The 12914-nt window shown below is 28.7% G+C and overlaps 2 protein-coding genes across 3 annotated transcripts; both read right to left on the reverse strand.

Annotated features, from left to right (window-relative positions):
* Positions 1–8353: 8353 nt before the first annotated feature.
* On the reverse strand, positions 8354–9548 carry LOC111199723 (COX assembly mitochondrial protein 2 homolog). Its single transcript, XM_022689958.2, has 4 exons — positions 9430–9548; positions 9177–9252; positions 8874–8978; positions 8354–8787 (listed from the first exon to the last, which is right to left on the reverse strand). The coding sequence occupies exons 2-4, from the start codon at positions 9219–9221 to the stop codon at positions 8695–8697; spliced, it is 243 nt and encodes an 80-aa protein (XP_022545679.1). The 5' UTR covers positions 9222–9252; positions 9430–9548; the 3' UTR covers positions 8354–8694.
* Positions 9549–9703: 155 nt separating this feature from the next.
* On the reverse strand, positions 9704–12295 carry LOC111199722 (ADP-ribosylation factor GTPase-activating protein AGD12). Of its 2 annotated transcripts, XM_022689957.2 has the most exons (9): positions 12181–12295; positions 11685–11746; positions 11428–11509; positions 11251–11326; positions 10892–11055; positions 10661–10811; positions 10456–10578; positions 10277–10372; positions 9704–10199 (listed from the first exon to the last, which is right to left on the reverse strand). In XM_022689957.2, exons 2-9 carry the CDS (start codon positions 11707–11709, stop codon positions 9918–9920), a joined length of 999 nt encoding a protein of 332 aa, XP_022545678.2. In that variant the 5' UTR covers positions 11710–11746; positions 12181–12295; the 3' UTR covers positions 9704–9917. The 2 variants fall into 2 exon arrangements, with proteins under 2 accessions (XP_022545678.2, XP_048594731.1); XM_048738774.1 differs by lacking the exon at positions 12181–12295 and having other exon boundaries at positions 11685–12165.
* Between the last annotated feature and the right edge of the window lie 619 nt (positions 12296–12914).

The following is a 12914-nucleotide window of genomic DNA, read 5'->3' on the forward strand; positions in this document are numbered from 1 at the left end:
TTAAAGATTATATTGAAAGAAAATGACAAAATTTAATTGATAAAAAAAGTCAAATTTTATATTTAACTTCAAATTTTAGGTCATTTTAGAAAAACTTATAATAAATAGGTGTAAGGACACTTATTTTGACGGACATTAAGATAATCGAAATGAATGAACCAGAATCTAACATTAAAATCAAGATAATAAAATCAAGGATAATTAAGGTTTATATTTATATATCATTTTAAACAAACAATTTATTTTGGTAAAATCACTCATAGCCCATTTTATTTGTTCAGTGTACGTCTCTCCTAATTATATACTCCCTCCGTTTTTTAATATAAATCTTTTTAGATTGATGCACACAAATTAAAAAAATCATTAATTTTTTACATTTTCTAAACAAAAACATCATTAATTATTACAAATGTAGCACTTGATGATAAATTGACAATACTTCTTATCTATTGTGTGAGCATACTGAGGGCTGAATGAAGAGACTTGGAGGAACAATAACCAAATGATTTTATATTTCATCAAGAATGTTACTCATTTTGTCGGTTTAGGGGTTGATTGGCAGAGCATTAGCATAATCATTATGCTCGTTATTATCCAATCAATATTTATCGTAAAAGCACTTAAAATATATATAAAAAATTTAAAAATAATGAGATGTATAATTTATTTATTTTTATTTAATAATATAAAAACAATTTATAATTTAAAAAATTTAAAAAAATAAAAGTTATGATTAAATAATTTTAACTTTTAAAAAATAAAAATATTTCACATTTAAAATATAATGTAATCTATATAATTACACATATCATTCATTATTTTAATAACAAAACATAAATAATATATATTTACATATTATAAAATAAACATATCTATATAATTTAGAATAAATAAATTATATATCATATATTAATTTTTTATGATAATATTATATATGAATCATTTATTACTCTATCAATAAATAATAATGATAATTTATATAAATTATATACAATTAATTTATTTTATTTAATAATATCCAAAAATATTTTTATATCCAATAATATATTATATATTTTTTAAAAAAAATTACAAATAATAATATTTCACATTTAAAATTTAATTTAATTTATATAATTAAGTAAGATTCATTATTTTAATAACAAATATATTATAATATATATATATTATAATTTAATATGTTATATTAAAACAAATATATTACATACTAATTTTATGATAATTTTTAAATTGTATATTGCTACTACTCTACCAATCACTTTATTAAAAAATTTAATTAGATCATACAGCTTCTGCAACATACTGTTTCTATAGCATAATGTTATTGCTTTATCATCAGCTGTTCCTATCGAGGCCTTAATCCATGATTCGATTTTGAGTTTATTTCTTAAGGGCCGTCAAGATATCATTATCAAAATGGAAAATAGTACAATACAAGTTACAAAAAAAAAGCACAATACATATATATATATATATATGTCTGTATATTAAGTATTAAGACTATCTCCAATAGTTTACTCAATTTTTTTCTCTAATGTAGAGTAACTCTATAATAGAGTTGGATGTTCCTCCAATGGTACTTTATTTTAAAGTGAAAATAGAGTAATGAACAAAAAAATAAAAAAAGTTACTCTATATATGAAGTAAAAAATAGGTTTACACTATTATAGAGTAGAAAATAGAGTACTATTGGAATATTTTTGCTCTAAACTCTATTTTAGAGGAGAAAATATAGTGGGGTTGGAGATAACCTAACGGAATCTCCCAGTTGTGGGACTCTTGTCATATCGTATAATCATTTAATAAAATAAAATACTATCATGAGATATTGAGATCATCGTACAAAAGTTTTCTTGATTGTTGTTTGTAAGAACACATCTATCAGTAGATACTTGGATAGTATATACTTAGAGAGTATCTAAGTAATTAATAAAAAGAAAGATGTAAGAATTAGAAAAAGATTACGAAATTTTTTTAAAAGAGAAGCTTTAAGATATTTTCTAGTAACCCACAAAAACACTTGTCACTTAGTAGACTACTTAATTCCTTTTTGAACACTAAAAATTAATCAAATTACTAAATTCTACTAAAATACTATTTTTATTTTGTTTAGAATCTCATTTAAGATATCGGAGCAACAGGGTATTGATTCTACAACTCGTTAGTCATCACTCAACATGAGCATTTACAGGAAGATATAAGAAGCATGATATACTTATTTTTGTACTGACAGCAAAATATGTTATTAGAAACAAAATGTGTGACAGTGTGAGCGACTATTGACAACTAAGAATTTCGAACAAATCAAAATGTAGTTAGCTTGAACTACGATTGACGTTAGCAATTTAACCTATTAAGATAACGCGAATATTAATAGTTACAAAAAAAAAGATAACGCGAATATTAAAAAAAAAGATGGAGAAAATCAGATACCTGAAGTATGTATGACTGGCGATCGAATTAAAACGAAAAGGTCGAATTTTTTACCTCTTTATAAAACAAGAGATGATATGTGTAATTCACAATTAATCGACATGTAACGTGACAAAATAACAACACTACGAAAAGTATCTTTAGTGAAGAAAACTAGTATATACCATAAATTAATATCCGATACATTAATAAAACAATTACGTTAGTATGAGTCTATATTTGTTGATGACAAAAAAAGACTTTAAACTCTAAGGTTTGGATTAGTTAACCTTGGAGGTATAAGTGTATATTTACCTCTTTAATGAAATATTTTGGTCATTTTGATCATTAGAATCTATATTTATGACAAGAGTTTTTTAGTGCAATCCAAAGATATTTCTCTTTAATTAAATTATAAACTAATTAACATATCTACAATTTCAAAGTATCAGATATATTGTATTTTAACATTTTTATTTCATGAAGTTATTTTGTTGAATTAAATCTAATATATATCCTAGAATTTGTATCTTAAGTTAAATAATCTAATCAAAAGAAATGAAAGCTACAATTAAAAACTAAAAAAGCCATTAAACAAAAATAATTAAAGATAAAATAAAACATTTTAAATTAATAAGTCATATATTTATAAAATATTATAATTTTGACATTATTAATTTCTAAAAATCTTACATATATACCCGCCATGGGTGTCTGATAAAAATTGCGGTCCGATGTCTCATGTGCTATAATAGGCATGGGTATTCGGGTACCCGTTGGCGTTCGGATCGGATTTCGGATTTTGGTTCTTTTTTATAATACCTCCTAGATCCAATTCTAGTAAATTTGCAAGTATGGGCCGGGTTTGGATATAACACATCGGATTCGGACCAGTTTTGTATCACATCATAGAACCCATAAAGTAATCATATATCATTCGGATTCGGGTTATATCGGATCAGTTCGGATATACCCGAAATAAAATTTAAAATTTAAAATCAAAACATAAGAAATATATACTTATGCATATATAATTAAGTATTTAAAGTAGTTATTTAAATTTTAAATACTTATTGTTAGATACCATATCAAAATAAATATGAAATTGAATATTTGAAGTATATATTCATGTTTCGTATAATTATATTGTATATTAGTTTGGACATTCAGAATGGTTTCTTCGGATATCTTTTCGGATTTTTTGGTTTTTTTGGTTTTTCGGGTTCGGTTAATAACACTTCAAGTTCGGATATATTTTGTACCACCTTACAAGATCTATTCGGGTATTTTTTATATTTCGGACCAAGTATGAATCGGATTTTTTGGTTCGGGTTTGATTCGGATTTCAGATTATAGATTTTATGCACAGGCCTACGCTATACAACTACAGTATATGATGTATTATAGGGTAAGAACGGACAGATTATACGCCATTAAATCTTAATGGATCTTTTTTAATATTAGGAGGTGAAGGTCGTATATTTTCGTTGGTTAGAGATTAAACAGTTGGGATTAAACAGTTTGAGATAACATCATAACAATTCACAGTTCAAAATACAAACATCACAACAACGAAAATATTTTTCTATAAAAGGGATTAAAGCTAAAACAATATATAACCAGTTTCTTATATAGTCACTAAGTTATCACACTTTTCACATCTTGAATAACAATCTAAGGATTAAGATGAACTAGATTTTTCACCCGCACATCCGTGCAGGTAGATTTTCATTTTATAAATATATCACAGATATTATCGCAAAATTTTCAAAGATATAATTTATATTTTAATGTTATATATTGTGTAAATCTATAATGTTATTGGTTATGTTTCTTATTCGATATTATTAATGTATAATGATTTGTTTTATACATTTTACTTTATTATTAATTGTTATTATATATTAATATATTTTCGAGTTTGGTAAAATAAATTCATAGTATGAAATAAACAAATTGAGAATCTCCTTCATTTTTTTCTAATTTTTACAGACTGAATACAACACATTTTAAAATTTTATTTAGTTACTATAGAACTGATATTTTCTTAGCATAATTTATATTTCTATGTTGTTTATTTTAGTATATTGTTGGATTTTATAAGTAAATAGATTATAATAATACTATATTATTAATTATGAAATCAATCGCTGCATTAATTTAAAAATATTTTAAAATTTTATTAAGGTTTTGTTAGATTTTGTCCAACATATTTTGTTATAAGTAAAAGTAAAATTTAAATTTACAGTTAAAATTTATTTATTAATATCTATATAATTTATAAGATTTTTTAGAAATGTTATATATTAAATATATTAACTTAAATAATCAAATAGATGTAATTGATGAAATAGACCTAGTATGAATTTTTATGGTATTTTTTTTAATAAAGATGATATAGAATATAATTATAAAATTTGAAAAATAGCATACACTTTTATTTTATTTTGTTTTATAATAAAATTTTATTTAAATTAATGTATAATAGTATATATTATTAATTACAAAATTAATCAATGGTATTAATTTAAACAAAATATTTTAAATTTTTAAAAAGATTTTGTTAGATTTTTCTCAATATTTTGTTAAAACTAAAGATAAAATTTAATTTACAGTTAAAATTGATTTATTATTAATATCTTTATATATTTAATAGATTAATATAAATAATTAAATAAATATAATTAATGAAATGAACTTAATAAAGCTAATATGATTTTTTTATGGTAGATAAAAATGGTAATTGTATTTTAATAGAGAAGATGCTTTATTAGATTCTGGATAAGTGACGCATAAGAAATATCATATCATAAGGACATGATTTACACTTTGGACAATTCAAAAGTCTACGCCGTAATTAGTCTTTGATCGATTTGGCAAATCCGACGTGAACTACAAAAACTGAAAAGACATAAGAAGTGACACATACATTGCAAACGTGCCTCGGGCATATGGAGGATACTTGGTTCATTAATATACACAGATTAGAGGCCACATCACACCTGCTCAATAATCTTATGTGAATAAACATATAAGGAAAATTTAATATCTTGGCCGGATTCGTACGTTGTCTACCGAACAATCCATCAATCCATTTAAAACATGAACTAGATTTTGATCCGTACGCCCGTGCGAATGTATTTTTTTTAAAAAACATGATGCTATTTGATTTTTATGTCACTATTTAGGGCTGGGCAAAAAATTCCAATTCGAAGAATTGAACTGATCCCAATCCGAATAAGTAGTACTTAATCCGAACCGGAATTGATTAAATATCCGAATTATTCAAAATTTTGGTATTTAAAGAACTGAAATCTAATCCGATCCGAACTGAAGTAATTATCATCTATCCAAATATTTAAACCAAACCTATTTAAATTGGTTATCCAAATTCGAACCAAATCTTCAAAGATCTGAACTGAACACGAAATCCCAAAAAGATCCGAAAACAAATCCGAACGCCCACCCCTAATCACTATTATATATATGTTACAAAATATGTGTTATCATATAATTAATCGTATTTTATACGTACCATCAAATAAGTTTTTTTATAATTAATAATATTTTATACGTACAATTATATAAATAATCACATATTATATTTTAAATTTAATGTGAAATATAAAAACCAAAATTTAAGTTGGTGTTTGAAATTGAGCTTTGTATTGTATTTTTCTTATATATATTGAAAATGTTTTTATAATAGTTATTAGAAAATATGTTAGTAAAAATTAAATTTTGAATATATGTATATTTTTGAATGAATTTTTGATATAAATCAATTTTAAATTATTATTTTGATTTGAATATATATATATATATATATCAAGTAACATAGACTCATTACTTTTTAATATAATGTAATGGACTTCTAATTTTTTTAGTTGTATAAGCCCATTATTTTTTTTCCTAATTTACTGTTATACATGTTTCCAAACAATACTATTTTTTTAAACTACTATCTATATTGCCAAACAATATCAATGTGTACTTCAACTTTAATAATATATATGCTCATTTATATTATTTTCATAAATTAGTTTTCATGTTTATCGAGCAGGTAAAATTTCATACACAATTTATATTATATCAACAGAAACATATTTACATTAAAGAAAATTGGATTTGGTTGCAACTTACAATCATAAAGTTTACAAATGACAATAGAGCATTTAAAGCAAAATTCTACTTGATTTGTTTTCAAAATTTATTTTCATAAATTAATTTTCATGTTTATTGAGCAGGTAAAATTTCATTCACAATTTATATTTTATCAACAAAAACATATTTACATTAAAGAAAATTTGATTCGGTTGCAACTTACAAGCATAAAATTTACAAATGACAATGGAGCATTTAAAGCGAAATTCTACTTGTAACCAAGGTTGAATTAGTTGTTGCTTCTTGCATGTCCAAAACCATCTTTACTGGAGTGTCCGTGGTGGTACAGTTTTTCATGATAAAAATATTAAAAATAAAATGAATAAAAGGAGAGATAAAATAATCGTTTCTCTTCTCAAAAACTCATCCAAAACTGTAAAAGACCAATTGTTTAATGACTACTAATCTAGTTTATTTAAAATAATTCTATATAAATAAAATCTTAATTAATAGAGAAATAGAACAGTTTTTCAACGATGATGATGCTGTAAGTGTCGTTGTATGGACATGATGCAAGTGATCTGGATTCAGATAACTTGATCAGTGTTGCTGATGAATATCAGGAGAAAACACTATTATATCTCACAGTTTTAGTGATGTATAATCATTAAACTAGGTTATGTGTAAATGTAATAAGAACCTCAACACTTAACTTCTTCGCTAGCATCAATTTAATTTTGGTGATACATTGACAAAAGTGACTGAACATAAGGAGGTGGTTTCTGGTCTTGAATTGGTCCAACAAATCATAGACAATAAAAACTAATAAAAGAAAAACAAAGCATGTGATGATTAGAATTACATCCAACAAAATAACCATTACCTCTGAAACCTTTGTCGGCTCATACGTGGTGACTTCCTTAATCACATGCATTTTTTTTCCCGATGCATAAATATTTTGCATAAAACAGTGTCCATTTCTGTGTGTTTTCGTCTTGTCAATGTCCATTGTTGGTTTCCTATTAAAATGTATTTTTCCTTGGAACTTGTGAAATAAATTGATCAGCCAATTGATTAGCTTCTTCTGATGATGACTTCTGGAAGAAAGTTCTCTGGAAATATACGAGACCACGTGCCACCAGACAGTAGTGTAACAGAAAACTAACAAACTGATTCACTGGTTTTGTCTCAAAACCATAAACTAAATCGTAATGTTATTATGTTCATTAATAGTGTCCATTATTATCACAATCTCCCATAGTGACCATTTAACGAAACATTAAATCTTTATCCAAAATCAAGTGTTCCCTGGTTCTACCGCTGGAAACAAACACATTCCTGTTGGGCCGGTTGGCTCTGAGCTTCAGCCCGTATGTTTATACCAAACGACCATGCACACTCTATGATCCAGCTAACCTGAGTTATGAGAAACAAGAAAACACTAACTCGCTTCTATCGTTTGTAACGCACCGTTAATGATACCAAAATAAAATAAAAAAACAGAACAGAGCTTCTAACATTTTGCATCATATTTTTTATTGAATGCAGTCCTTCAATTCCGAGGTCATGTTTCCGCTGTTTCTTGCATAACAAGTAACATAAATGAAGTCTTATCATAAGACCTTTTTTTCATATTAGAGATGTGTGGTATCCCAGACTCAGCAGTCTCTGAAACTGTCCTAGACATCAAAGAGAAGATTGAGAAATCCAGTTATGTTAGGAATTCAAATGTGATTTTTTTTTGTATCCACAATTAAATGAAGCTACTTGTTTATTGCCATACACACCAATAACCGCCTCATTTCGTTTCATTTTAAAACCTTATTCCTACTCAATAGATTCATAATACCATTTTCCTGGATCGTTTTATAAACATGTTTCAGAGCAGACCGAATGAAGTCACAAATTTTCCCAACGTGTGGAAAGTTTGTTCTTAAAAAAAAAATCTTGTAGACCAAGATATCTTATTTACTGCATTTAATTAACCTGCAGTCACATAATCGTTGCAGACCAAGCTAATTAGCTTTATACACTCCTATAACCAACTCATTTTAAATCCCTAATCAATAGATGTATAAACCCATGTTTTTCGCTCATTTACTAGACAAAGAGTGTTGTATTCAAACTCTTCCTCCTGGATCCATCATAAACGTGTTTCTTTTCAATATAAACATATGTTCAAGTCTCCGCAGTTTCTTCTTTCCTTATAGTTTTGAGCCTTTCTTGAAGCTTCTTGCTTCGTTCGAAATTTACCTTCCGCTTCACAGCTTTCTGCAATAAAATTGTAAAAGATATCTCTTAAGGCAAAGTGTAATCAAACCGCAAACTTTAAGCTGCATAACGCACTAATAACATACCTCTTGGCGGAAACACCGATCAAGTTTTACTTTCAGCTCTGTACACTCCCCGAAGAATTTACCAATGGGATGCTCTAAATGACACTTTTGGAACTCCTCAATTATCTAGAAAACAAGTAAGACATCATACAAAGGAATTTAGTAACGAGATCTTCTTATGACTAAAAAACATTGGCAAAGCTATGTCTCCTTTGAACAATGTTCTAATATTATATATGATTGGTACACAAACTAGGATCCTATTCTCAAAGAGGCAGTCACACACGCAGAGATTAGAAACTAAAGACAGATTCAGAAACTGACCTCAAGACACAGAGGATGTCTATGTGGGGTAAGTGGAGGATGCATCGTTTTACTTCTGTAACCAAAAACTCTGAATCTGATTTAAATGCAACGGTATTTATTTAAAAAATCAGATCTTTCACCTCTCTGCTAAACACACATAAAGAAAGTAACAGGAGAACCAGAGCTAGACAATGTAAAATCAAGGCGTGGCAAAAAAAGAATGACCTAATAGAAGACGAACCACACACAGAGAATGGAACACGTTAATTACCTTGTGATTTGGTATCTATCACCTGAGAGGGAAAGGATTTTAAGTAGTAGAGACCTCAGGATCACTGAAATGGGGACGATGAAGTCACGAGAAGAGAGCCGGGTCAAAGTTTTCAGGTTAATGGGCCAGTTTGAACTTTTTGAGCTAATGGGCCTTCTCTGTTAGTTCAAAACGCAGCGTTTCATATATTTTTGGATGAATCAGCTATCTTAGCTTTTACCCTACGAAACCTACCCATTGATGGATTTTTTGATGCTACGTATCGAATAAGAAATGAATAGAACTGTATTTTCCTTTCACAGTAAAATATATCAGTTGACAGAAAAAATATTGAGCTAGTAAAACATATAACCTATTTGAGTTATACAAATGGCTCTCATAATTTCTTTTAAAAAACACCAAAGAGGGTTTCCAAGATTGAAGTTTCCAGAATTAGAATGATCTCCATACATAGATTTAATGAGCCTATAATAAAACTGTTTATTTTATCATTGGTCAAGAGGCAGCCACTCCAGTTCTAGTTCTAACTCACCAGATTCAACGTTCTGAAGCTTAATCTGAACCTCTTGCTTCACTTTCCCATCTGCAATGTTGATGATGCTATCCTCTATAAGGGCATTGTCGTTCGATTTCAGCCATTTCCCAATCTGCATATCTCCAAACATCTCAGGGTCTCCAAAAGCCATGGCAGATGTGATCAGTGGTTGGATATCAATCTCAGCTTCTCCCATTATGTCATCAGCAGAAAATGTATCATAATCAAACATTTGCTGCAAAATTGCCAGAGAACTTAAGTTAAAGATTTAATTAAAAGTAGAAACTGATTTTGGATGTTAAGCTTTTTTACCAGCTTCACTGAGCCATAGTCATGAGGAACAGAGAGCATGAGTTCCTCATTCCAAACCGGGTTTAAGTTGCTTTTCATTACAGTTGATTGTGCAGTCTAGTAATAGGATGAACAAGATCAACCATCCAATCACACTAGAATAACGGTAATAACATATATTAATTAAAGACACAACTTACCTGTTGTCCTAGAGTCAACACAACATAAGGATCGCTTGTCATCATGTCTCGGATGGCTAAGTTGGTACCCTTTTTAAGAGTCACCTTCAACGATCCAATAAACTCAACCATGCCTTCAAGTTGCTGCCGTTGTTTAAACACCATTAGTCACAATGTTCAAGTTCCATTGAGTCTTTATCTGATTCAGAAAAAAAGAAGCTTTTACCGGCTTTTGGGATGATGAAGTTGTGCGAAAGCTATCGATGATATTTGAAGAAAGACTTGATGAACGATATGATGAGCTCTTTGTACTAGAGGTCTTCCCTGATGTGATACGCAAGCTTGGTTTCAGAAACTCTTGGAACTCATATTTTGACCTGATAATTAAGATTTTGAGAGTTATGAATATCACACCATAAATGTTAAAAGGGTATTTGGTATAAACAATAAACCTTACCTGATAAACCTCATACGGTGGTCATGACTAGCATCAGGTCCAGGCTTAGAGGAACCATCAGGTATGAACGCCTCGTAGATTGAATTAGCAGAGGCGTTTCCTCCAATTTCAATCATTGAATCGACTTCCTCGTCTGACCATTCGTCCAATGTCACAGATAAGACCTGGACACACCTTCTCATACTATTAATAAACTTGCAAAAGGATTCTTTTCAAGAACTAGTGACGCAAAATATATGATAAAAAAAAGAAAAAGCTGTATTACAACGGTTATGTTAGTTATTTCCATTATGAAGGTAACATCTCCACAAGAACATTTTGTAAACATCTTAGAAGGAGAAGGAAAGAGTCATCATCACCTTTGAAACATGAGTGCCAAGGCTTCTGTGCACACCGCAACATTTTAAGCATATGAACACTCCGATGTTTGCTGACCTGTAGTAATTAATTATAAAGATGCGGTTACATTGCTAATTGTTAGAGAGTTAAATGTTATAGATAACATATGAGGGAGAGGTATAACAGAGATGACTTACGCCCACTTAGGATCTGGAGCGCCACAATCAGCGCAGACTCGGTTATCAGATTCAGTTAAGAGATCTCTTATTCTCCTTTTACCTGTGAAAGCAACAAGGTGAATGAGTTACAAAAGAGTCCTATAAACACCACATAATAAATTTTTTTGTGAAAATTCAAGGCAGTACTATAAACATTATATAATGATTATATTAACAGGTAAATAGTAATCTTCATTAAGAGAGCAATGATTAGGAAAGTAAAGCAGAGCAGTTACCTGAGCTTGCTGCAGAATGACTCATTGCTCTTCTTGAAAGATAGCAACCATCAAACAGAGTCCTATACAGAACAAATGAAACACGCATCACGCACAATAATGTGTTACATTATCAAACTCTGCTTTGCAAATATCAAAACAAAAAACATCTTTTTTTTTGGGGGAAACCACGACCACAGAATGACCAAAGAACATATCGTTTTTCAATACCAGATGCAAGAAAGAGATAAACCCAGAATGTAGATTATTCGTATCCATTACATAATTCACAAACTAGAGATTAGAAATTCATTGAGATGAAAATAAATCCGAAAGTTTTTTGATATTTAACCATTCCTGAAACCATTTCAACGAAGAAACCACAATACACAAATTATGGAACTCAGACTTAACGATATACAGAAAATCGATGAAGAAAGATGAGAAATTTATGTAAAGAATATGAAGAACATGCAAGGAATTGGAACAAAGGAGATTGGGTTGAGAACGTTCTTACCAATGAGATGGGAGAGAGAGGAAGAGATATGATGTTCTTACATAAACTTTTCAGATGAACAAAAATAATGATTGTCTACAAATGACTACATTCTCTCTTGGGCTTATTGGCCAAATAGCTATATTTGAGTGATAAATAAAATGAGTAGCATTGATTTTGACATAATTTAATGTCAGACTCTTTGAACACATTTCAGCCGGTTCTGTCCTTTTTCATAACAGGTTTCCAGTTGCAAGTGAAAAATAGGCGACGTCTTTCTTTTTGTAGCGTATTTATAATCACATATCAAACATCCACGCCACATGTTCATTAACCACATATATACATCGATTGTTCTATTCCATATCGCTGAAATAGTATAAAATTATAACTCCACTCATAACCCTAAATACTAAACATTATCTCAATCCCTATATACTGAACCATAAATCTCAATCACTATGCAACACCTAAGTACTAAACATTACCCAAACCCCAACATCTAAAAAAAATATATGGTAATATACATATGCACGTATTGTTCTATTCCATGTCACTTAAATAGTATAGAAGGACGCAACAACATCCACAATCCTTAAATACTAAACACTACCCTCAATTCATAAATACGAAACTCTAAACCCAAATTACTAAACTCTAATTATTAAACTCTAAACCCAAATATAAATTATAAACCTAAGTATAAATCCTAAACCCAAATAGAATGGAACAAAATACATAACATAGTATATTAG

The sequence above is a fragment of the Brassica napus genome, chromosome A8, assembly GCF_020379485.1.
Source record: "Brassica napus cultivar Da-Ae chromosome A8, Da-Ae, whole genome shotgun sequence".
Classification (NCBI taxonomy): Eukaryota; Viridiplantae; Streptophyta; class Magnoliopsida; order Brassicales; family Brassicaceae; genus Brassica; species Brassica napus.